The sequence below is a fragment of the Musa acuminata genome, chromosome BXJ3-2, assembly GCF_036884655.1.
Source record: "Musa acuminata AAA Group cultivar baxijiao chromosome BXJ3-2, Cavendish_Baxijiao_AAA, whole genome shotgun sequence".
Taxonomy (NCBI): Eukaryota; Viridiplantae; Streptophyta; class Magnoliopsida; order Zingiberales; family Musaceae; genus Musa; species Musa acuminata.
The window spans coordinates 22,279,130-22,303,549 of record NC_088350.1 but is presented as its reverse complement, the minus strand read 5'-3'; the positions used below and the strand labels follow the sequence as shown (position 1 = coordinate 22,303,549).

The 24,420-nt window shown below is 41.4% G+C and overlaps 2 protein-coding genes across 3 annotated transcripts; both read left to right on the top strand.

Annotated features, from left to right (window-relative positions):
* The first annotated feature begins 3,965 nt into the window (after nt 1-3,965).
* LOC135631088 (probable protein phosphatase 2C 42) lies at nt 3,966-12,686 on the top strand. Of its 2 annotated transcripts, none has more exons than XM_065138489.1 (4): nt 3,966-4,515; nt 9,452-9,852; nt 11,359-11,595; nt 12,223-12,686. In XM_065138489.1, the coding sequence occupies exons 1-4, from the start codon at nt 4,212-4,214 to the stop codon at nt 12,430-12,432; spliced, it is 1,152 nt and encodes a 383-aa protein (XP_064994561.1). In that variant the 5' UTR covers nt 3,966-4,211; the 3' UTR covers nt 12,433-12,686. The 2 variants fall into 2 exon arrangements, with proteins under 2 accessions (XP_064994561.1, XP_064994563.1); XM_065138491.1 differs by having other exon boundaries at nt 3,971-4,515; nt 9,485-9,852.
* A 4,193-nt stretch (nt 12,687-16,879) lies between these two features.
* Nucleotides 16,880-21,483, top strand: LOC135631075 (prefoldin subunit 3-like). Its single transcript, XM_065138470.1, has 6 exons — nt 16,880-17,185; nt 18,543-18,600; nt 18,926-18,997; nt 20,785-20,904; nt 21,008-21,109; nt 21,229-21,483. The coding sequence occupies exons 1-6, from the start codon at nt 17,031-17,033 to the stop codon at nt 21,298-21,300; spliced, it is 579 nt and encodes a 192-aa protein (XP_064994542.1). The 5' UTR covers nt 16,880-17,030; the 3' UTR covers nt 21,301-21,483.
* Nucleotides 21,484-24,420: the final 2,937 nt, after the last annotated feature.

Below are 24,420 nucleotides of genomic sequence, written 5' to 3'. Positions count from 1 at the left end.
ATGTATATATATTTTTTAAAAAATTATATAATTTACTAAAAAAACCCTCAATGTAATAAATTTTATATAATTTACTAAAAGATTATATTTATCAGCAGATTCAATAAAATTCAACTCGATTCATTGTGATCAGACCTAACCCAATTCAATTTACTTAAACCGGACCGAACCAATCTGCTGGCTTGAGATTATCCAATTCAAAGGCACCATTGGAAATTTAAAAAAAAGCACCCCTTGATAAAAAAAATAATTATAGGGGTGTCATATGATAAAAATCTAATATTATGGGTTTTTTTAATAAATTACCCTAGTGTATATATTTTTTAAAAAAATTTATATAATTTACTAAAAAAAACCCTCATGTAATAACTTTTATATAATTTACTAAAAGATTATACTCCTCAGCAAATTCAATAAAATTCAACTCGATTCATTGTGATCGGACCTAACCCAATTCGTAAAAAATCATGTGATGCCTAAACTGGACTGAACCAACCTGCATATCTATGGCTTGAAATTGTCCAATTCAAAGGCACCATTGGAATTTTTAAAAAAGCACCCCTTGATAAAAAAAGTAATTATAAGGGTGCCATATGATAAAAGTCCAAGGGTTTTTTCTAATAAATTACCCTAGTGTATTTTTTTTTTAAATATATAATTTACTAAAAAAAACCCCTAATAGTAAGCTTTTATCGGATGTCGTTCCTAATTTTTATTAAGAGGCATCCATTTTAAAAAATCATGATAATACCTCTAAATCGAGCTATTTTAAGCCTAACTGATCTGTGGGCCTGCTTGATCCAGATCAAGTTGATTCAAGTCGAATCCCTTTAGATCATATCAATTCAAGTCGGATCTCTTCAGATCAGATTGAGTTAGGTCGGATCCCTTACATTCAAGTTACACAAAAATTACAATCAAGTTACACTCGTTCACAAAATGTATTAAGATATATTAATTTTATATAAACTTTATTTTTAAATTTATTATAAAAAAGTAGTAAAATTTTTGTTAGAATCATATTATAGTAGAATTTTGAAGTTTCGATAATTAATTATCCTTAAAATATATTAAAAAAATAAAATATTAAAATAGACTAGGTAATCAAATTTAACTTATTTTAATTTTGAGTATAACTAAGTTAATATAAGATTTTGTGATTAGTTTTATGATAAATTTAGGATAATTTTATATAAAAATTAATATATTTTTTATGATAACTTAAGTAGGTTTTTCAGTTTCATGATAAATTTAAAATAATTTTATATAAAAATATATTTTTAATATATTATGTGAATGAGCATAACTTGAGTTAAATAGTGGAGGATCGGTGAGAGAATAGGGGAGGAGGAGCAGGAGAAGTTGTAGGTGAGGAATAATGAAGCTACGGAGAGAGGGGGAGGAAGTGGTGAAGTGGAGGAGATCATGATGGAGGTGGAGTGGGAGGAGAAGCAAGAGACAAAAGTGAAGTGAGAGAAAGCGACGACAATTGAGTGGGAGGAGGAAGCATAGGTAGAGTGGGAGGAGAATGAGGAGGAAAGGGTGAGGAGGAGGAAACCAATGGGAGGGAGAGGTGGGAGGAGGAGTGGGAGTGGAAGTGGGGGTGGGGATAATTTGAATAAAGAAAGAAAAAAGAGAGTAATATAAGACTTAGTTAGATTAAATTGAATAGGTAAGGTTTACTTGATCTGTTCATCTAAAAATATTAGTTCAATCTTAAAAAATCTGATTTGTTCATCTAAAAATATTAGTTCAATCTTAAAAAATCAAGTCAAACCTAGTTAAATGATAATCACTATCTTTTTATAATTTAATTGAAGATATTATGATCAAAGTTCATCTCCTAAAACTCATTAGGAGTTTTTTTTTGAAAGATTATCTTATAATTTTTCTATATAAATATAAATATATATATAACTTTTTAAATATTTAAATCTTTCATAGTACTCTCATTAAACACCTGTCTAATAATCATGGTCAGTATTAACTTTATCAAAATAAAATTTTAAATTTTTTTAGATATTCTTTATTCTTTTTATCAATTAAAATAACTATATATATATATATGTGTGTTTTACATTAAAATATTAATATTTTGTATATCCCTTTAAAAAATTAAGATTTTGCATATAGATCATTGCAAATATTCAAAACTTTCATATTATTCTGGATAACAAATGTCCAATAAACTAAAGTTAACTACTATTAATTAGGATTATTGTTGATTTTTATAAAGTTATAATTTTAAATATTCTGATGTACTTTGACTTACTTTTCATCAATTGTTTTACCTCTCATTTTTTTGAGTACTTCCGAAGTAGATTTTAATATAAATTTGAGTTTCAATGTTATTATGCTTATGATCAATTGATTGGGATTAACTATAATGATACTTGTAAGTCTTTGGGTTTTGTAGGAATGCATGCATTAAACTCAAATTTAGAAGTGTAAATACATGAACCATTTACATGATATTTATATATACAATTTCACCAAACTTATGATTTAAAATGACAAAAATACTCCTGTTATTCTATGATTTTTGTTGTAACTAATGGAATTTGTTTGTCGATATATTTAATGCATGATTAATTAAAATGTAAATTTAGCTTAGGTAAATGTCAGGAAAGAGTTATCACATAATGCGAAAAAATGTAGATTAAGAAGCAAGGATTAGAATTAGCATTTATTAGTTTATATAGATAAAACTCATCTCCTTGCTCAGCTTTAGAGAGAATTAAATCAAGTTAGGGCATTTTACCTTCAAAATAAAAGAGGGGTCACTTGCTCCCCCTCCTCTTCCCCCCTCCGGCTTCATCGCAAACCCTTCTTCTTCGCTGTCCATCACTCCTCCTCCCTCACCACCTAGCTTTCTTAGTCACAATGGGAGTAGGCAGGTAGAGCAATGGCAGAGGTCGAGGTACAAGAGGTTTGTGCAATGTTGATTTTAACTTGGTGCCCAGCGACTAAGGCGGCGAGGTCGAGGCGATAGCAGAGGTTTGGTCGCACCTGGAGGAGCTCCGACTCAAAAGGATGGTGGACGTTAGCCGCGAAGAGGTGTCAGATGCGCTTGTCCATGCCTCCGTGGAGGCGACCTTGCTGAAAGAGAGGGATAAGGCTGTTGTTCGCGGACGCGACGGTGCATAGAAGTCGCCTCCGTTTGCTCCCATTGCAACGAGGAAGGATGGGCAACAGAGGAGCAGAGGGTAGGAGGGGGAACAGAGTAGAAAGAGGAGGCAACGGGCGATGGGAAGGGTGGGTGACGGAGGAGGAGTGGGAGGAGAAGGGAAAAGGGAGGCGGGAGAGGAAGCGATGAGTATTGTCGCTCACGGTGGGAGCAGGGGGCGACGGGTGGAGGCGATCTTGGTCGAGGTCGTAATTAAGGGAAGTCTAATATTAAAGATTTTTTTAGAGGTAAAATTCCACATCGAGTTCACTTCATTAGGTAACTAAAGTCGACATGATCGACTGTACCAGCAACAATACGTAGGTAGTGTAATCCATCCATGTCATCTCAAGCGCGTGGATCCCGGTGGACCCATTGTGCCTTTTACTCATCCACGTTCCTTGGGTCTTCGTTGGGTGTCTGTGTCGAGTGACTGAAGATTTGCTCTTAAACCAACCACGGGCCACAAGGGTGATTGGACCGGTTAGGATATGGGTTACATGCCTTCGAGGCGCTTTTCTATTGGTCAAGCCATGTCTGGACGTATTAATCCTGTGGCTTGGCGTTTGGCTCCCGCTGTCCGTGCCAACCCAGGCACCGAGGCCAAGTTGCGGTTTGGGTCGTAACCGGTATACATTATTATAATATTACCTCCCATGTGGGACCCACTCCGTTAAAGTGCCCCTCCATTGACCACATGTAATCTGTACCAACGGTTTTCGCCAGTAGACGCTGTGTTTAAATGGGACCCATATTCGCCAATTTCTCAGTGGAGAGGGTGCAGTTGCGGGGCTCTCTGTGGGGCGGGATGCGTGGCGAAAGCTCCACATAACGGACCAAATTCCCCTCCCAAAAGCCGCCTTGCCTACTCGTCCTCCGGCCACGCTATCCTGCGCCCTCCCCGGCTAACCTGCGCACCCCTCACTCCCTCCTCTTTCATTTCTTTGCTCTTCTCTCTCTCTCTCTGTCTCTCTCTCTCTCTCTCGAGGGTTGGTGGGATTGAAGGGGAGGGCTGGGACTTGGGTGTTTTGGCGCGAGATGTGGGATGCTGCGACCGCTGATAAGGCTGCTGTCGTCGCTCTGGAGGCCGTTTGGCAGGAGAGGAGGCGGCGTCGGCGGCGGGGGTGGTGACGGGGCCGCCTGCCGGGCGGGGCTCCTGTGGTCCCGTGACCTAGGCCGTTGCGCGGGAGGCGAGTTCTCCATGGCCGTGGTCCAGGCCAACCGAGTCCTCGAGGACCAGAGCCGGATCGAGTCCGGCCCCTTCGGCACCTTCGTCGGCGTCTACGACGGCCACGGGGGACCCGACGCCGCGCGATACGTCTGCGACCATCTCTTCGCTCACTTCAGAGGTAGCCTCCGGACATCTTCCCCTCGATTTTCTTGGGAACACTTTGCTTCTTTTTGTAATCTTCTCGTCTGACGCCCAATTTTGATAAAAGTTGTTCTTTTTTGGTCTTTGGTTACTTAACGGTTCATTTTAGGAACATTCATTCGTTGAAAATTGCAGTAATTAGTGCATTTTTCATTCTTTTAGGAAATTTCTTTCTTTTCCATAGTCTATATACTATTTTCTTGAATATTTGATATTTTTTGTGGTTCAGACTCAAGCGGTAGTACAAGGTCGAATTGGAATGCCCGGATCTAACCCTAGAAGAAGATTAATGCACTGCTTTTTTCTTCTGTGCACCTTAATTTTCATGTGAAGTTTGTGTACATTGCCTTTGTCTACTTTATTGCATCAAACCTTGATGTGTTCTATTTAGTCTCACTGTTTTGCATTTATTATGTAAGGGCCTCCGGCTTCATGGCTCGGCACTAGTTTAGTTCTTGTCGTGGGAAACAACTTTGAGCCGTGGCCTCGGGGCCGATGCTGCTCGGTTCGGGTCCGGACGACGGGGATCTCCCTGGGGCGTTCCTCGAGCCCGCTGAGGTGGTCGGGTGCGGTGTCCGATTGGGACGGTGTAGTCGTCTCCTCCGGACAGGAACTCCTCACCTGCGCGTCCGGCGGGGACCTTCGGCTTCGCACCTGCACAAAGGTCGGGCCGGGGTGCTCAGCCCGACCCCTCCGACGATCAAGTCAGATGATGTGAAGGGGTTTTCAGATGAAGAAGTCTTTTTGTGTGTCTGTTTCTTTTTCTCTCCCTCCCCTCGTTCAAAATACGAGGGTATTTATAGGGAAGCTTACAGTTTCCTGATGTGCCCGCTTGCAGGGGGTAGGCTGGTAGCGTCTGACACCAACGTTGGCGTGACGTGAGGAACCGAGCCTGGGCAGGCGTTAATGTGCCTCGGCCGACGTTCTGGTCCGTTTGACCAGGTGCAGTCGGGTCGATCGAGGCGTGAGGCGTCATCTGGGGCAGCTGACGTCAGCCCGGGTCTTATCATAATTACTATCCTCATCATATTCCCCCCCGGAAAGAAGCTATGCGTCGGTCGTTGTAACGGGAGTCCGAGGCATGGCTTCCGCTTTCAGGCGGGCTGGCCTTGCAGGCGCGATCTCGGGGAGCATGGAGCCAAGGAGTACGACGCGGGCGGGCTGGCCGCGCAAGTGTGTCTTGAGAAGCATGGAGCCGAGGAGCACGACGCAGGTGGGCTGGCCGCGCAGGTGTGTCTCGGGGAGCATGGAGCCGAGGAGCACGACGCAGGCGGGCTGGCGGGCTGGCCGCGCAGGTGTGTCTCGGGGAGCATGGAGCCGAGGAGCACGATGCAGGCGGGCTGGCCGTGTAAGTGTGTCTCGGGGGACATGGAGCCGAGGAGCACGACGCAGGCGGGCTGGCCGCGCAGGTGTGGTCTCGGGGAGCATGGAGCCGAGGAGCACGACGCTGACGGGCTGGCCGCACAGGTGTGGTCTCGGGGAGCATGGAGTCGAGGAGCACGACACAGGCGGGCTGGCCGCGCAGGTGTGTCTCGGGGAGCATGGAGTCGAGGAGCACGACGTAGGCAGGCTGGCTGCGTAGGTGTGATCTCGAGAAGCATGGAGCCGAGGAGCACGACGCAGGCGGGTTGGCCGCACAGGTGTGTCTCGGGGAGCATGGAGCCGAGGAGCACGATGCAGGCGGGCTGGCCGCGCAGGTGTGGTCTCGGGCATCATACGACCGAGGAGCACGACGCAGGCGGGCAGGCCACGCAGGTGTGGTCTCGGGCATCATGCGGCCGAGGAGCACGACGCAGGCGGGCAGGCTACGTAGGCGTGGTCTCGGGAAACATGTGGTCGAGGAGCATGACGCAGGCGGGCAGACCGCGCAGGCGTGGTCTTGGGCAACATGGCCGAAGAGTACGGCGTAGGCAGGCAGGCTACGCTGAGGTGGACTCAGGCAGTTTATGGCCGAGGGATACGACTCAGGCGGGCAGGCCGCCCTGAGGGGAACTCGGCAGTCTACGACCGAGAGATACGACTCAGGCGGGAAGGCCGCCCTGAGGAGGACTCGACAGTCTTCGGCCGAGGGATACGGCTCAGGCGGGCAGGCCGCCCTGAGGGGAACTCGGCAATCTACGGCCGAGAGATACGGCTCAGGCGGGCAGGCCGCCCTGAGGGGAACTCGGCAGTCTACGACCGAGAGATACGGCTCAGGCGGGAAGGCCACCCTGAGGTGGACTCGGCAGTCTTCGGCCGAGGGATACGGCTCAGGCGGGAAGGCCGCCCTAAGGGGAACTCGGCAGTCTACGGCCGAGAGATATGGCTCAGGCGGGAAGGCCACCCTGAGGTGGACTCGGCAGTCTTCGGCCGAGGGATACGGCTCAGGCGGGAAGGCCTCCCTAAGGGGAACTCGGCAGTCTACGGCCGAGAGATATGGCTCAGGCGGGAAGGTCGCCCTGAGGTGGACTCGGCAGTCTTCGGCCGAGGGATATGGCAAAGGCCGAGGGACACGACTCAGGCGGGTGCAGGCCGTGCTGAGGTGGACTCGGGCAGACTGCGGCCAAGCCATGTATATACCGAAGGGGGTTAGGTCGGAGCTAACTGCGAACCGGGAGGCAGTCAGGTAGATACTGAGCCTTCGCTCGGAAGAGACCGAGGCAAGGCCTAGATTCCTTTTACGAGGACTACATTGGATAGCCACCGCGGATGCTTGACTTCTTCTACGGAGCCTGCTGTCGAAAGTCGTCCCTTCTCCTTACGACCGCCCAGGCCTCCGCCGCGATGTACTGGTTAGCCCGCTGGAGCATCTCTGGCACCGTGGTGGGGGTCGCTCCACGAGGGACCAGAGGAATCTGGAAGGTCGCAAGTCCATTATAAACGCCTGCACTAACAGAGAGGGATGAGTGTCTAGCAAACCCCGTATTTGTGTGGCAAAGCGATCCACAAAATGTGAGAGGGGCTCGTCCTCCCTTTGTTTGAGTCCGATGAGCAGTGCCACAGACGGTTTCGGCCGTGCATAGGCCACGAAGTGGAGCTCGAAGTCCTTGACGAGCTGGTCGAAGGAGGCGATCGTTCCGGTCTTCAAGCCGCCATACCACGCGTGGGCCGACCCTCTTAGAGTGGTGGGAAACGCTCTGCACATCAGGGCATCAGAGGTTCCGTATAGCGCCATTTGGGCGCGAAAAGCAGCTACATGGTCCGCTGGGTCGGTGGAGCCATCGTAAGCGTCCAGAGAGGGGAGCTGGAAGTCCGGGGGGACTGTTTGATCTTGTATTTCGGGCGCGAACGGAGACCCTTGGTGTGCGTCCTCCCGGAGCTCTCCCTTTGACCTGCGAACCTCCTTTTCCACCTCGTCGAGCCGCTGACCGACAAAGCGTAGCTGGGCTCGCAGGGAGTCCATAGAATCCAAAAAGAATGCCTCGGGTTCCGGGCGGCCGCTCGGGTTTGCCATCACTGGATCCCCGAGTGGGGCCGGTCGGACCCGAGGCGAAGCGGGGGGCTCCGAAAGTGTCGTGTGGGCCCGAACGGGCGCCTTGCGTTGTCGCAGTGGTTCAATCGCAGGCGGGCGCGCCGGATGAGAAATGAGCGGGATAATGGTTTGCACCATACCCATCAGAGCTCGGACTTGATGGGCGAGGTCTTGAAAGGCCTCGGATGACACGGGCGTTGAGTCTACTGGGGCGCCGTCGGGCGGCGACAAGCCCGGGTCGTTGAATATTCGCCAATATCGTTCTGAGGTCGTGGCAGGGTGTTCGTCACGATGGTCTCCGTGCGGGGGATGTTCCCCCGAGGATTCAGTCGGGTGCGACCTCTCAGCCGTGGGCTCATCTGAGCTGCTCGGGTGATCACCCGACATTCCGGGTCCTCCTTCTAGCGCCAATCTGTTGTGGGAAACAACTTTGAGCCGTGGCCTCGAGGCCGACGCGGCTCGGTTCGGGTCCGGACGACAGGGATCTCCCTGGGGCGTTCCTCGAGCCCGTTGAGGTGGTCAGGTGCGGTGTCCGATCGGGACGGTGTAGCTCCTTCGGGCAGGAACTCCTTGCCTGCGCGTCCGGCGGGGACCTTCGGCTTCGCACCTGCACAAAGGTCGGGCCGGGGTGCTCGACCCGACCCCTCTGACGATCAAGTCAGATAATGTGAAGGGGGTTTCAAATGAAGAAGTCTTTTTGTGTGTCTGTTTCTTTTTCTCTCCCTCCCTCCGTTTAAAATGCGAGGGTATTTATAGGGAAGCTTACTATTTCCTGATGTGCCCGCTTGCAGGGGGCAGGCTGGTAGCGTCTGACACCAACGTTGGCGTGGCGTGAGGAACCGAGCCTGGGCAGGCGTTAATGTGCCTCGGCCGGCATTATGGTCCGTTTGACCAGGTGCAGTCGGGTCGATCGAGGCGTGAGGCGTCATCTGGGGCAGCTGACGTCAGCCCAGGTCTTATCATAATTACTATCCTCATCAGTTCTGGAAGGCCATGAACAAAATAAGCTTGATGAGAATTGGCATTTGACTTCTTCATAGAACCGGAACTGTGTTATTATGAACTTGAATAATTGGAACTTCATCTTTCAAAGGTTTACATCTTCCACAGGCTATCACGTAGGCATGTCCAGACGAAGGAATGTCACCTTCACAAATTTAATTTTATTTTTTGCTTGAATAATCCTTGACACACTTGAGTGTCATTTTGACACTTCAGTTTAGGTGTTACAATTACTTGTAAAATGAGATTATTATTACATACATGAATCACCTTCTCTCTTAAGCTAGATTTACTTCCACAATAGAAAGTTTAATTTTGGACCAACTTCTTTTTCCTGAGTTTCTTATGTTTTAGGCCCTTTTGTTGCTTGCAGTGCTTGTCAGGGTATCACAATTTCCTTTCATAAGTTGTCTATATGAATTAGCTGAAATTTTTACTTAGATTCATTCTTTTTTGATAGTTTTCCAAGTCAGTAGTTGCTGTCTCGATGCAGAAATTTCATCTGGACCACAGGGTGTGACGTGTGATGGCATTCAAAGAGCGTTTCTAGCAACAGAGGAAAGTTTTATTGCACTGGTTTCCCAGCTATGGAACACTCGACCAGATATAGCAACTACAGGTTCATGCTGTCTTGTTGGTGTTGTCTGCCAGCAGACCCTTTATGTGGCTAATCTTGGTGATTCTCGCGTCATTCTTGGAAAGAAAGTCGGCAGCACTGGTGAGATTGCTGCAATATCATTATCAACTGAGCATAATGCTAATGTGGATGCTGTAAGACAGGAGCTTCAGGCACAGCACCCAAATGATCCACAGATTGTCATCCTTAAACATGGAGTTTGGAGAATCAAAGGCATCATACAGGTCAATCTGTTGCAGCGTTTCCAGATATTTTTACAGTGATTCTGTCTGTCTTACTAATGATTTTTCCCTGGTTTGATTGCTTGAATCTTCTTTGTGTTTTAGAACTCCCATGTTTTTAACATTTGCTTTTTCCTACTTCCATTATGTAGTAAGTAGTATTTAAAATATTTAGAGAACATCGCATATGATTTACCTGAGAGAGATTTCAGGGTTTCATTTAACCCACCTGATATTTGATTTGTACTTTACCTACATCATATATCTCTGTTTTGCCACATAGCTTGTTCCCTCACCTTTTGCCACAGTACTTCCATTGCCCCCTTGATGTCTACTGTAAAGGATAAGAAAATCTATAGCCCTATCTATGATTTTAAAATCACAGGAACTTGTATGGTGACAAATAGTACAATTTGGAGTGAGACAAGAGCTTGATAATTGGTATTTCTTCCATTGTCCTCCAAGTCTTTTAGCTATCTGATTTCAACATTGTGATTTGGAGAGGTGGGTTGTTGCTAGGATGTGAGGCATCAGGAGAGTGTCTTGCAGCAGGATGGCGAAGTGGGAGGGGCACTAATGAGTAGGAGACGTTGACAAAAAAAAAAGTCTTTGATAGAGCCCTGAAGAAAATAATATGAGAATTTGAATAGAAGTGGTATATTTATTTTCAGGTGATAAGAGTATATATTGTAGTAGTGTTAGTAAAGCTAGGATAATAGAAAGTTTCCTAGGAATTCCCTTGATATATTTTCTTATATTAATGATCTGTTTTAAGGTCTTACCTTTTTGCAATGCTGATGAATAACTAACTTTACTATGCATATACAAGATAATCTTCCACAATGCATGTTATCTTGATAATATTGTTGCGATTGATGAGAGTATCGTTAGAAATTTGGAATTAATTATGCAATCAAACTTTAGAAACAAAATGTTTTAAATTAAATAGAAATATGGCCTAATATATGTAGTATCATGTCAGCAGTGCCAAGAGAAGCTTCATTGGTACAGAAATGCCAAGAAAAGAATCATTGGTATAGTTAAAATGGATTGACAATAAGTAAAAAGTTTAGAAATTTGGGGTTCGTTATTTAAAAGGATGGAAATATTTATAAAAATAGTGTTCACAGTGTTAAAGTTGAGATAGTTGAAGAAGAGGACATCAAAAGTATTGTGTGATCATGTGCATCCCTTAGATGAGTGGAAAAAATTAGACAATTGAAACGTCAATTACATTTTATGGGTTGAAATATTGGGCATTCATGAAGGAACATACACAAAAAGTTAATAGTCCTAAAATGATGATGTTAATATAGATGTGTCAAATTACATTCTTTGAAGAATTAAGAGTTCTGATTGAGAATATAATTTGTCATTTGATAAACATGAACATGTTTAAAGGCTACTTATTGATGCACTGGTCGACTGCTGTTCCTTGCATTCAAATTATCAAATTACTTTCTGATCTTGAAATGATTTCTGTAGTTTAATTTGTATGATAAATTGCAGGTCTCTAGATCTATAGGTGATGCATACATGAAACATTCCCAGTATAACAGAGAACCAATCAACCCAAAGTTCAGAATAGCTGAACCCATGAACATGCCTATCTTGACTGCGGATCCGTCTATTATGTTTCATCATCTTGAACAAAGTGACTCTTTCCTCATATTTGCTTCAGATGGTCTATGGGAACATCTAAGTGACCAAAAGGCAGTTGAGATTGTTCACAGTCATCCACGTGCAGTAAGCATCTTCACCTCATTGTTATTGCTCGTATCATCTCATGCTATTTGCTTTTCCTTCTATCTTTTTTTTAGTTTCTCTTATGAAGAACATTCATGCATTTTTCTTTATATTAGATATTTCTTTTCTTTGTTTGAGTAATATCGGGCTGAGTGTTATACATTTCCTTAATGCTTACTTATATGGACATATCAGAGTTTTGAAAATAAAGACAATCTGTAGTCTTATATGAGTCATTACTTACTCGTGGCACAACTGAAGCTCTTTATGGAGCCTTACTGATGCTGTTTTTGGAGTGCTTATCATACTTCTAGAAGTCACTTGCATATAAAGCTAGAGTAGAGTGCAAAATATTTGTATGAACAATGGAGCTACGTCACTGTCATATGCAAACTGCACTCTCTTCTTTATATCGAGATGTATAATTATAATCAAGCCTTTAACCTTCACCTTTATCAAATTCGTTCTACATGCCAAAGTTCCAGGATTAATTTAACATACATCCGAAATCCCAATCTGAATTTAACTCACACATTCTGCAGCCTTATTCCGTCCTTCATTGATTGACATTGTATCTAAATGTTTTTCCCTGTTTTGCTTTTTGTATTATTATTTTTCATGTTGTAGGGAAGTGCAAAAAGTCTCATTAAAGCTGCTCTCCATGAAGCGGCAAGAAAACGAGAGATGCGATATTCAGATCTCAAAAGGATTGACAAGAAGGTCCGCCGGCATTTTCATGATGATATTACTGTCATCATTATATTCCTTAATCATGAGAAGGTTCAAGATCACATACAAGTTCCTCAGTTATCAGTTCGAAGTGCTTTGGATCATTGAAGCCCATGAAGTGTTCTTTCAGAATTCCGGAACATTCTTTAACTGATGATCAACACAGCCAGCATCGAAAGTTTCTTTATTTGGAAGATTGATTGCTTTGTGGGGTTTTAATGACCATGAAAAGTTTGTCATATTTCTTTTATTATAAAAGCATTTTTTTTACCTTGTATTTAAACTGTTGTGCTGTCAGATACATAATTTCTTGACTTTGGATAGCAATTTCAAATAAATCTGTTCTTGATGTTTTTACTGTATTTCCCTGCTCATCCTCTCTCTTCCTTTTGTATTATTGAAGGGTGCCTGTGATGCTTTAATAGAGTAGATTGTTGACAGTCAGTAAGAATCAATGATCAAACAAGATTTGCCATGCAGCAGCATTTTAATATCTGCAGTTCTCTGCATAATGTATAATATTTAGTTGAGTAATGGACTCTGGCAGTATATTGGGTTATCAAGCTTGGGTGATCCCTTGTCTTTTTTCTTTTCTTTTTTGTTCTTTAAAATTTTGCCAATAAAACAATGCTTGCACCATTGCCACCTGTGTAGACATCTGTGGCCAAAATTTCAGTTTCTAGATAGCTTCCTAAGCACAATCCCAAGGGCTGTTGTTGACATGTGTGAGAGGCATGACACTCAATTCACCCATGTATCATCCTCTAACAATTTGATTTATCATCATTCATGAGGACATGTTTGGAGATCAATCTCAAGAGGCAGATTGAGTCATTTGATTTCACACATGTAAAGAGTATTCTGGCTCATCATGTCATCCAATGGAAATTCTTGGGGTATCTCAGCACTGGGTCATTTTTTAGGGTAGAAATAATCATGTCAATTCACTTGATTAAATTTGCCCCTTAATCAAATGTGATAATTCTTTTTGGTGTGCTCTACAAACATGTGAAGCCAGTACTCTTGATTGCATGATCCTCATGTCACCATGCTTAAGATTTCTTACTGAGAAGAAGGTAATTCAAACTCATGACCTTTGAATTATTAGGAAGTATTGGATTTGGTTTCCTCACATACTGTTACAAAAAAAAAGGTAGATTAAGCTAATGTTGAAATAATAAATTAAAAGATAAAATTCAAGAGCATAAATATTATTATCCTTGGGGTAAAATATGGTCTTGTGTATGAGAATTAACCGATATTTTCATCGTCTCAAGATTGAACCAAAAACTCTTTTATCTTATATCATCCAGGATGTTTTCACGAGTAAAAAAAGAACGAGAAGGATACGGGGATCAGAGGGAGAGGCAGTAGTAGTTTAGGAATCCATTGATTGGTTGCATGTTCATTGGTGTGGGAGAAGAACATGATCTTTGCCATAGCCAAATCCTCTCATGTCACTTCTCGTTCTTCTCTCCTCAATCTTTATCATCTCATATATTTTGAGTTTGATGTGATAGAAGATAAGATTTCCCCCTTCCTTTTAGTAGGAGAGAGACATATTGTATTCAAACTAAGGCTTCTTATCTTCAATAAAGTTTTTTTAATAATTATTCTTATCTTTTATTATTTTCATCATGGTATTAGTGAGAAAAACGAAGCTTCGCTCTTGCCTTCGGCCAACGACCAACGCCGCTGCAACTAAATTCCTAAGAGGCTCCACGACCAATTCTCATCTTCCTCATCATGATAGTCTTCGTTGATCTGACAATAATCGACGGACTTAAGGAGAACAAAGGGCGGACTTAAGGGGAACGAAAGGAATAGCTGTGCCCTCACAGCAACAGCAATCGCAGTAGCAGTAGCGATCTACTCTTGCTCTACTCATGACTCTCGCTCGTAAACCATTCTTTCCATCGATCCTCCTAATCTGTATATGTAGGAGAGGGACAGGATAGCTTATTATATTCAAACTAAAGCTTCTTCAATAATTGTTCTAATCTTCTATTATTTTCGTTGCACCACAAATGTCATTAATTGCTCGTCTATGTATCAACCAACCTGTGTGTGTGTGTTCATAGGAAGAACTGGTTTCGAAGGAAAGACAAAAGTCTCACTCTCATTCATGGCAGCCTCTATACAAGCTCTTAACTTCTTGGCCACAGCCCGAGCACACGTCGCAGCACATCGATCGCCTCGAGCCCGTTCACTCCTCCTGCTTCGATCCAGGCAAAAGCCATGCATCAAGAAGAAGGAAGCGAGAGCATCCAAGACAGAGAGAAACGGAGGTAGAACTGCCTTGTGCAATCCGAGGTCCATGAGCTGTGTCGAGGAGAAGATGACGAAGATGCGGCGACGCATCCCGCACTGTGAGTCGATGGAACTCGACGGGCTCTTCCTTGAAGTGGCCGGCCACATCATGTTGCTGCAATTGCAAGTGAAGGTGATTCAGATGATGGTGAAAGCGTTGTCACCCAGTGAATCCGACGAGTGATTTCTCGTGGAGTACTTCCTCCTTGCGTTCTCTTTGTTTCTTTTTCTTCTTTTTTGAGATTTTGTATTCTCTTTGTCTTTTTGGTTTCTTTTATTCCCTTTTCGCGTGATCTTGAGACTGCTAATAGGAGATGAATGAGGAGGAGTTCTTAGGAAGATAGATTGGAATGTGGTGGATATGCTTACAACAAACTGTACATATCTTTTTTAATATCTTACAATTCCAATTGCTTAATCTCATTTTTATTATTTAAAATATATAATTACCTAAATAAAATTAATTTTACTAATCATATTCATATTTCTTGTAACCCCTTAATTATCTCGGAATATGACACTTTATAGGTCAATGTAGGGAATCAGAAGATGACATCTTTCAAGCTATTATAAAAATATCTTAAATATCATCTTCAAGATGATATATCCTAAGTTGTTAGAGAAACATCTAAAATATCATCTTTTTGATGTGTAACATACGTTTTAAACCCTAAAAACATTAAATCGATCTAATAAACATAAGAAAATTATTTTTCACCTTCTTTGATTTTTAAATCATCCATTTTTTTTTTTTTTTTGCATCATTGACGATGAAAGATGCTACGAGGAGAAGGATAATAAGAAGAGAATGAAAAAAAAAAATAATGGTATGAGAGTTGGAAGAATTTATTATATTCAAGTGATAAGTTAAGAATATTTACATCTACTTATAAAAAAAAATCTTAAATAATAAAAAAATTATAAATATAGTAATAGAAACAAGATAAGGAGTTCACTGATGGCTGAGTGGTTCTGCTTAAAAAGGATGTGCTTATTTTGTTTGAGGTAGTGTACTTGCATTTTCTTCAACAAGATTTATGCATCACAATTATTACTGGAAAATTTTGGATTCTGAGAGTAAGAGGAGCTGAAATCAACAAAATTATTCTTTGGTAACAAAAATATTCTTTTAGCTGATAGCTAAAATTTCATCATTAAGTAGGATTAAGAATGAAATTTCTGCCCTTCTTTAAAGAGCAAAACAATGAGTTTTATAGTTAATTTCTTGTGCATCAACCATAGTGACAAGATACATAAGTTTGTTTTCTTTAAGCACATCTAATTCAGAATTGTTGGCTTTATTTTTCTTTCTTTTATTTTGTTTCTTTCTAAGAGGAATTTTTTGGACCAATAAATTGTAAAATCCATGCAAGATCTCATTTGGACTCTTATTCACACCTAAGTATGGGCAAAACCCACTCATGTGACATCGATAACTAAATAAATAAATAAGGATGAATTTAGAAAAAATATTTTTGAAAAATTTTTACATAACACTGTTAATCACATGAAAATACCATTTTACCCATATCTTTATCGGATATGTCGTCGCCACCCTTACCTTCCTGCATTGCCTTTGTCTTCATGTACCTCGTGAGTCATACCACCTCCTTTCTCGCTTATGGTCAATTGTGAGGAGAGCTTGTAGGCGATAATTAATACACATGCTAATCCCTCTTTGTCCCTTATGATCAACACGGGGATGTGTGGGTTGCCCACTCTCTTTTATCTGTGGTCAGTGACTAAGCATGTGAGCTGCCCCATCTTCTTTCTCACCCATGGTCGAAGACGAGGGAGATTATGGATAATGACAAAGGCATGTCCCTCCCCCACAAAAAACATATGCACTGGCTACTCCCTCTCCTTCCTTGCCTATGATCGATGACGAGAGGAATCCATAAACCCTGATGGTGAGAGAAGCTTGTGGGCGATCAAGACAACTATTGAGGTCCAATGAGGATAAGATCTCCGCCATTGGTCACTTACACTATGGGTGATGGACGAGAATTTCTTAAAACTTTTACGGGGCGGGTTGATAGGAGTAGAATGTATATATGAAAAAATGAATACTATTCGAAAATTTCTCTAATGTTAACGCGTTATTTGAAAAATTATCAAGTTTTAGGATTTTTTTAAAGGAATTCGCTCAATAAATAAATAAAAGATAGCTGAGAAGGGTTGATTGGGCCGGCAAGCTATGAGATTCGTGCGACGGTTTATTGGACGGAATCCCCACTGATGCTTCATGTGACGTCGATAACTAAATAAATAAATAAGAAAAATGTTCGAAGAACCCTAAGCTGAGAGAGCAGAGAACTTGAAGTGCGGAAGCCGGATTCGACCACCACCACTACTACCGGAGCCGAAGTCTTCCTGGGATCCTTGCCTCCTCGCAAATGGCGGCTGCTGCCTCGGCTTCGTCGCCTACTTCGCCCGCCGCGGTCACGGAGAGGAGGGGTATCCCGGGAGCATCATTCGTGGAGGACGTCGAGACCTATCTCAAACAATCCGGCCTCGATGCCAACTCCTCCCTCGCCTTCCTTCAAGAGAGGTTCTTTCGTCTCTTTTTCTCCTCTATATTCTTTCAAGTGGCGACGGATCAGATGCTTCGATCTGAATTTATCTACACTTTTGTTCTGTTGTTGTTCTTCCTCTTCCGATCATTGGTATCACGTTTTCTTTTGGGGCTCTTCTTTTCTGTAACACGTTGTACTTTTCAAATTAGTAAGTGTTGTTTGTGTCGCTTTGATCTCTCTCAATTCTTTCTTGGTTCAGTTGCTTTTCAAGTTACTTTTGGATTTCATTTGTATACATTTGTTGTTTCATTAATCTGATGATTACTATCCTTGAAAAATCTCTTCTTGGGACTCATTGGATATGTTGATCTGCGTCGTCATCTTTATATATGCGAATAAATTGGTAAAGTTGCAGTTATAAGATAGAACTCCAATTGCCTGTTTATTGTCTATTTTTCTTAGGTTCTTTTTGTGACAGCCTAAGTTTAGCCTTAAGTCCAATACGAGAGAAGAATTGAGTTAGTTTATAAGGTTAATGGGTCCAGTAGCCCTTTTTTGGGCTTAATAATTTTGGATAAGTGGTTAGTTAATGAACTAGTTTTCCTACTGGTTCAGATCGAGAGTGGACCCTATTACCACGCTTGGTCAGAAGCCCAAGTGGTAAATGACTATCCGTGGATGGGATGGGAGGCATTTCATGGCGTCGCCACCATTGGATTGAGCCTGAGATGCCCTACTAGATTGATTCTAGATATTGTTTGGCTTTGATGAGGACTTGAAGTGGAGACTGTGACACCCAAAGTCTAGTCCCACACTTGATGTGTGAGGAGAATTAAGTTGGTCTTGAGGACTAGATGGGTCTACTATGATTGATTTCAGCTTAGCATTTTGGGTCAATGGTTCATATTTATCATGTTAATGGGCCAGAGCATTGTTGAGATATCTGGATTGGTTAGTGCATTGAAGCACAAGTGATAGGTTTTAGGTCGAGTCCATGTGTGAGCGTCATGTATGTCATTTGATGTAATAAAAATTTTTTCTAGTGAAAAAAATGTTAATGGGTCAGTAATGCTATCATATGTTGGATTGTGACACTTTGAAACTTTAAGAGGAATTGATCCTGGGTTGATGTTTCAAGGATTAGATCTATTTATCCATTGTACTTTAGTAAGCAGCATGGAATTTCAATTGTTTATCTACTTGAACATTTGAATTAGGATGATGTACAAATAACTTACTTCAGACGGTATGATTCTTACAAAGGACTTACTGATATTACATGGAACTATTTTTATTTTTCATGGATTAGAAATTCCTAACTGTTGCAAACATTGGGTATACCTTCTCTATTTATGTTGATGCTTTATACAAGTTTGCTATCATTCTTCTCAGGCTTCAGCAGTATAAGATTGTGGAAATGAAACTTCTGGCACAGCAAAGGGATCTCCAGGTTGTTCTCTTTTCTTGGTTTACTTTCTAAAAAGTAGATGATGCAAATGTTCTGCTTGAACTTATATGTGACTATTTGATGAAAAGTCACTTGTATGTCATCTAAACTTTGTGCCACATGAGCTTCCTCATTAAATTTTAAAAAAATCACAGGGCTTTCATGTTAAACCTCTGAGATAGTAGGTCATTTGTTTGAGGAAAGAGAACTACAATTATTTTCCTTAATGTGAATTTTCTTTGAGAGAAAGCTTTTTGTGTCTTTATTGTGGGTTGTTTATTAAAGCTTGATGCTTAAAGAACTGACCTTTTCAGTTATGTTAGTGCAGGCAAAAATTCCTGATATCGAGAAGTGCCTAGATGTTGTTGCCACATTAGAAGCCAAGAAAGGCACTGGTGAGGTTCGTTTCAAGTAATTCATCGATCTTCTATAACTTATGTCGTTGTCCTGCTCTTGATATAAGTTTACTTGGAATGTTAACTTTGAAACAACAATCCTTATGCAGGTTAGTATTTCTATTTCTTATTGGGCTCATGCATATTGTGCAATTAATTTTCTGCTCGTATCATCTTACAACTGAGTAAAACATAAGGATCACTTTTGTTGTGTAAGATGCTATTGAGGCACAAATTTAACGTTTAATGACCAATTAATAAGCTCATTGATGTTTTAGTGCCATTCCTTTTTTGAAGTGATTGATCTGTATGAGTTATCTAGCAGAATCACTTTGTCACTCCCGAATGCCCCAATTTACACAGTTTCCCTTCATGTACCTCTCTCCTTTCCCATCTGTTTTCACCGTTGAATAGTCTGTTTTACATGGGGATGAATTTTCATATATGTAGTGCATTAAGGTTCATTATAGGCAATCCTCATCAGGTCCAGTCCTACGATGAAAGTCGAAACATTGCTGTCCTCTCATATCATGATGACAGTTTTCAGACTCTGGGATATGTGCTTGGCCAAATATATAAAATTTATTTAAAACATAACTTGCTTTGCCAAGAAAAAAAGCATTCATCAAGCTGTATATCATTTGAGTTTTTATATAATGTAAAATATGCATACAGTAATTTGAAAATCGTATGTCTATAATGCATAGTTTTTTCACCAACAAAAATATATCCTTCCATTTTTATGGATTTGCTTCACAATATACATTAATTATATTTTTTATGTTAAACTATGCATTAAGAACTACAAGATCAGTTAATTGGTGGCAGAAGTTGGTCGTTTGAAAACTGCAGCTTTAGCATCTGGATGAAAGTAAAATCATGGTGGTGAAATTTCTAATTAACTGAAGATTGAAGTGTGGAGGTAGTTTATTAACTTTGTTTATTAGTTTGAGGTTAATCGTGCTCCTCTTGCATCCCCAATTTTAGCTTCTCAAACTCGAGTCACGCATTAGTCAAGTGTTAAAATGATAATTTGCAACAGGATATCTGTTGCTCGATATTGAGTATTCATTGTATGTCAAAATAATTTTAAAATAAATTGAGATACAAATAACGGACTTCCAGTGTAATATTTCCTTCCCTTCTGTATAGGAACAGAATGAAAATTAAATAAGTGGTTTTGGAAAGTTCTGAAAATTTTAAATAACTTGCAAAATGGTGCAAAGAAAGGTCACCACTATAAATTGAAGGATGCAAGCTTAGCCACCTGCTTCTGCTTGGCTTTATTGAATTATTTCCTTCTTCATTCAAGTTTCCAGTCCTTTACTTCAGCACCTGATTATCTTAAAATATTTGGTTCTTTCTTTTTCATTCATGTTAACTGAAATCAAGGAAAACAAGGTTTTCTGAATGTAAATCAGGTAAATGTGAAGTTTAATCAATACCTGATTCTGTTGCACAAACTATTTCATCATCTTATTGAGGGCCACTCTAATCTGCTTATACGTGTGATTATATGCCCAACAAAACACTGTGGTTTGATGTAACTACAGGACTTTTAACATTAGAGGTTTATTATATTAGTTGAGAAGTTTATACCTATTTCTGTGTTTTGAATTGATTGGAAAGGTTCAAGTGAATAGTTGCCAATATCCTATAATTCATCACTCATCGTTTGTTTTGAAGAGATTAGTTGCAGCATCCAGGTTGATGTGGACAATTTTCCAATAGATATCAATAGACAATTTTCAGAGAATTTAATTCTCAATTTTGGCAATATAAACAATTGCAGGCACTCATTGCTGATTTTGAAGTGTCTGAAGGCATTTATTCACGGGCAAAAATCGAGGATAGTGATTCGGTGTGCCTTTGGTTGGGAGCAAATGTCATGCTCGAGTATTCCTTGAAAGAGGTTGGTTCTTTTCTTTCTTTTCTCAATGTGTCGTGTCATGTAGTTTCAGATCTTAGAAAGTTTTAGGTGTTGATACATTTGACATCCACCTAAATTTTCATAGGCAAAGGCCCTCCTAGAAAAGAACTTAGAAAATGCTAAAGCCAGTTTGGAAGTCCTTGTTGCTGATCTGCAGTTCTTGAGGGATCAAGTTACCATAACTCAGGTACCTGTTCCAGTTCTTTGTATCCAATGTCCGAAGGAAACACATAGAATCTTTAATAAGGTGGCAAACTCATTCAAATATCTCATGCATGACCATCTGAGATCATGATGTATGTGCAGGTCACCGTTGCCCGGGTGTACAACTGGGATGTTCACCAGCGAAGAATCAAACAAGCTACAAAAGAAGAGTGATCCTTTTTGCAATAGCTTTCAGTCGCTAAACTGGAGCTCTCTCGGTTTGATGTGTTTGCTTAGTTGCTGTTTCCTACGTTACAGTGCTACTCTCCTAGAATGGGATGTTGTTTTTATGAAGTTATTGTGCTAAAAAGAATTAATTATTTATGTCGATCCTAGACGTAACATATTTCCACAGTACATTTTTGAGCATGTTCTGAGTTACACTAATTGGAAACTGATTATTTTGTTCCTAAGAGAGTAGGAAAGTCTTTACTGAAATATTTTGTGAAGAGTATTCAGATAACAGGACTTGGAAGTTTGTGGTTTCTACCTTTTAGTTGTGACGGGGAATACCTTTTAGTTGTGACACGTGACTTTTGTGTGATGTCCAGATGGGAAGAAGGAGATAGAGGTTGTCCTCCATCGGTTTGTTAACGTGGATAAGGGTCTAACGGAGAATGTTGCAGGTGGTATCGTAGGGTATTTTATAGAATATTTTGTTCATTTACTATCTTAGTTTTAGTATAATTATAAGGGATCATTTTTCACCACTTGCATTTACATGCATCTACCTGGGGTTACTACTTGGAAAACCTTTCTTGACCTTGGTTTTCATGTGGATGGCACATTGGGAGATTGGTGTTTTCACCTCATAGCACATTGAATAACTTTGCGTATATGGGCTTATATTACATTGGGCTAATTAGAATATTAATGATATCTTCTCGTAACAGTTTTTGTATTAGAATGAAAGCTTAATATTGTAGGAATGCTACTGCATTGGGCTGATTAGAATATTAATGATATCTTCTCATAACATTTTTTGTATTAGAATGAAAGCTTAATATCGTAGGAATGCTCGCCCGTTGATCCTTTCAATGAACCCTCGAGTGAAGAGATTTTGCCCTTAACCTATAGTATTTTTACCTAAGGGGGACAACAATCACCCTTCACATCGATACATCCACCTCGACATAGACATTGATGAAATATTGACATCTATTTAATAACCCGAGTCTCTCATCTCTAAGGATGGTCTTAAGCCACTTACTCATCTCTATTGAGGTATTCTTTAACTTCACTTAACAAGTGAGATGCTAACAAGCAAGCATGATATAGGTCGTCGCTTTTGCCGTAGTTGGCCCAACACGTAGTGCCACCAACTCAGTTATAGTCCTCGGCTCTACTACCATCGACACCCGTTGAGATTCCCAAAACTGCTCGAGGCCCGTCGAATCATTGATCGTGGGGATACTTCGATCCTCGACCATGAAATTCAACGAACTACACCACCCTTAGTCTACTATACTTGAATCCGAGGCCCAATTAGCGGACTCGACAGAGGACTCCCTATAGATCCAATTATGATGGATCGATGTTTGGAGGAGATGCGATAAGAGCTCTAATAGTCAAAAGGGGAAGCGTTGGTTGACCCCACCTTGGGTCGATTGTTGTTCACCTAAAAAATCTAGGAGGAACCAATTCCAGTAGGCTTTTGTCTCTTGTCCTTAGAGGCGTTTGATAGTAATACCAATCCGATGGAGCACATTTTAGCTTTTCGTACCCATATGTCGCTATATAGTATTTTGGACGTCCTAATGTGTCGCATATTCTCAAGCATGTTAAGAGGCCCAACACGAGAATGGTACACTCGCATGATGACACTTTTCATCCGCTCTTTCGCCTAGCTAGCGAGGAAGTTCGAACTTCACTTCCATAGGAATGTATGCCCTTGGCCTTCAGTAGCAACACTCCTTGGACTTTGCCGTTTGGTTCAATAATGAGATCCGAGGTATAGTAAATGCTCATCCATCACTTATAATATAGACATTCATGATGGGGCTTAGGCCATTTCGTCTTTTTTAATCATTAATAGAAAGACCACCCGTGACTATACTTAAGGCACTTCAAATGACCAATCAATACATTGCCACCGAGGCAATGGTCTTGGGCAAGCGTGAGTAGTCATGTAAGAGACCAAAGCAAGAGTGGCCACAATCAGCCCCGATCCTGAGGTCATCGCAACGGAGGAGAAATGAACGATTTAAGTTACCTTACCCAAGGTCTAAGCTAACCCCCCTAAATATGACTAGAATTGAAGTTTTTTTGTAGATAAAAGAGAAGAGACTCTTAAGAGACCCTCACCCAATGAAGATCTCGTTGACAATAAGAGACAAGTCTAAATACTATCGGTTCCATAGAGATTATGACCACGACACTAAAGATTATCGCGACTTAAAAGAGTAGATTGAAGAACTCATACGTTGGGGACACCTCGGGCGATTCGTTCAAAAGCACTAGGAACCCTCACCTTGACCTCAAGGGTCGATGGAGAGACAGATTGATGTCATCATTGGTGAACTCGCCTGAGGGGGGGGGGGGGTGGGTTAGCTCCTCGGCTTGTAAGAGTTATATTTAAGTTGCCATGAAAAACGTCCAAGGACAAAGGGTGACCCAAAAATAACCTTTAAGTAGGAAGAGGTAGAGTACCTCGACCCGAATCATGAACATGGTTTAGTGGTTTCTGTAAGGATAATTGACGTTTGGGTGAAGAAGGTCATGAATGACATAGTTAGCTATGTTGATATCCTCTACTTTGATGCTTTCCAAAAACTTGAGCTATCAACTAACAACCTTATGTTAATGACTTCTTTGCTAACAGGGTTCAGTAGCAACTTCATCTCATCTCTCGGGACTATGAACCTTCTACGTCACATTTGAATACAAACCTTATTCCAAAATAATATTGACTAAGTTTATGGTAGTGGATATTTTCTTAGTATACAACACGATCATAGGTCGACATCTACTGAATAAATTGAGGATGATGGTGTTGACTTACCATATGATGATAAAGTTTTTGACGAGGGTTGACATCGAAGAGCTGAGAAGTAACCCAAGCGAGTCGTGTGAGTGTTATCTAATGACAGTCTCCCTATTGAAGAAAGCCCGACCCGAGGTATCACTTATAGAGCCCTGAGACTTAGCCAAATCCGTCTCACATCTCGAGCCAATGGAGCTACTGATCGAAGCACCTATAAACAAAGCTTGATATAACCAAACTATCAAGGTTGGGGGACCATTCATGAGGAGAAGTGGGTGCAACTCATCAACTTTCTTCGGGAGAATATTAAG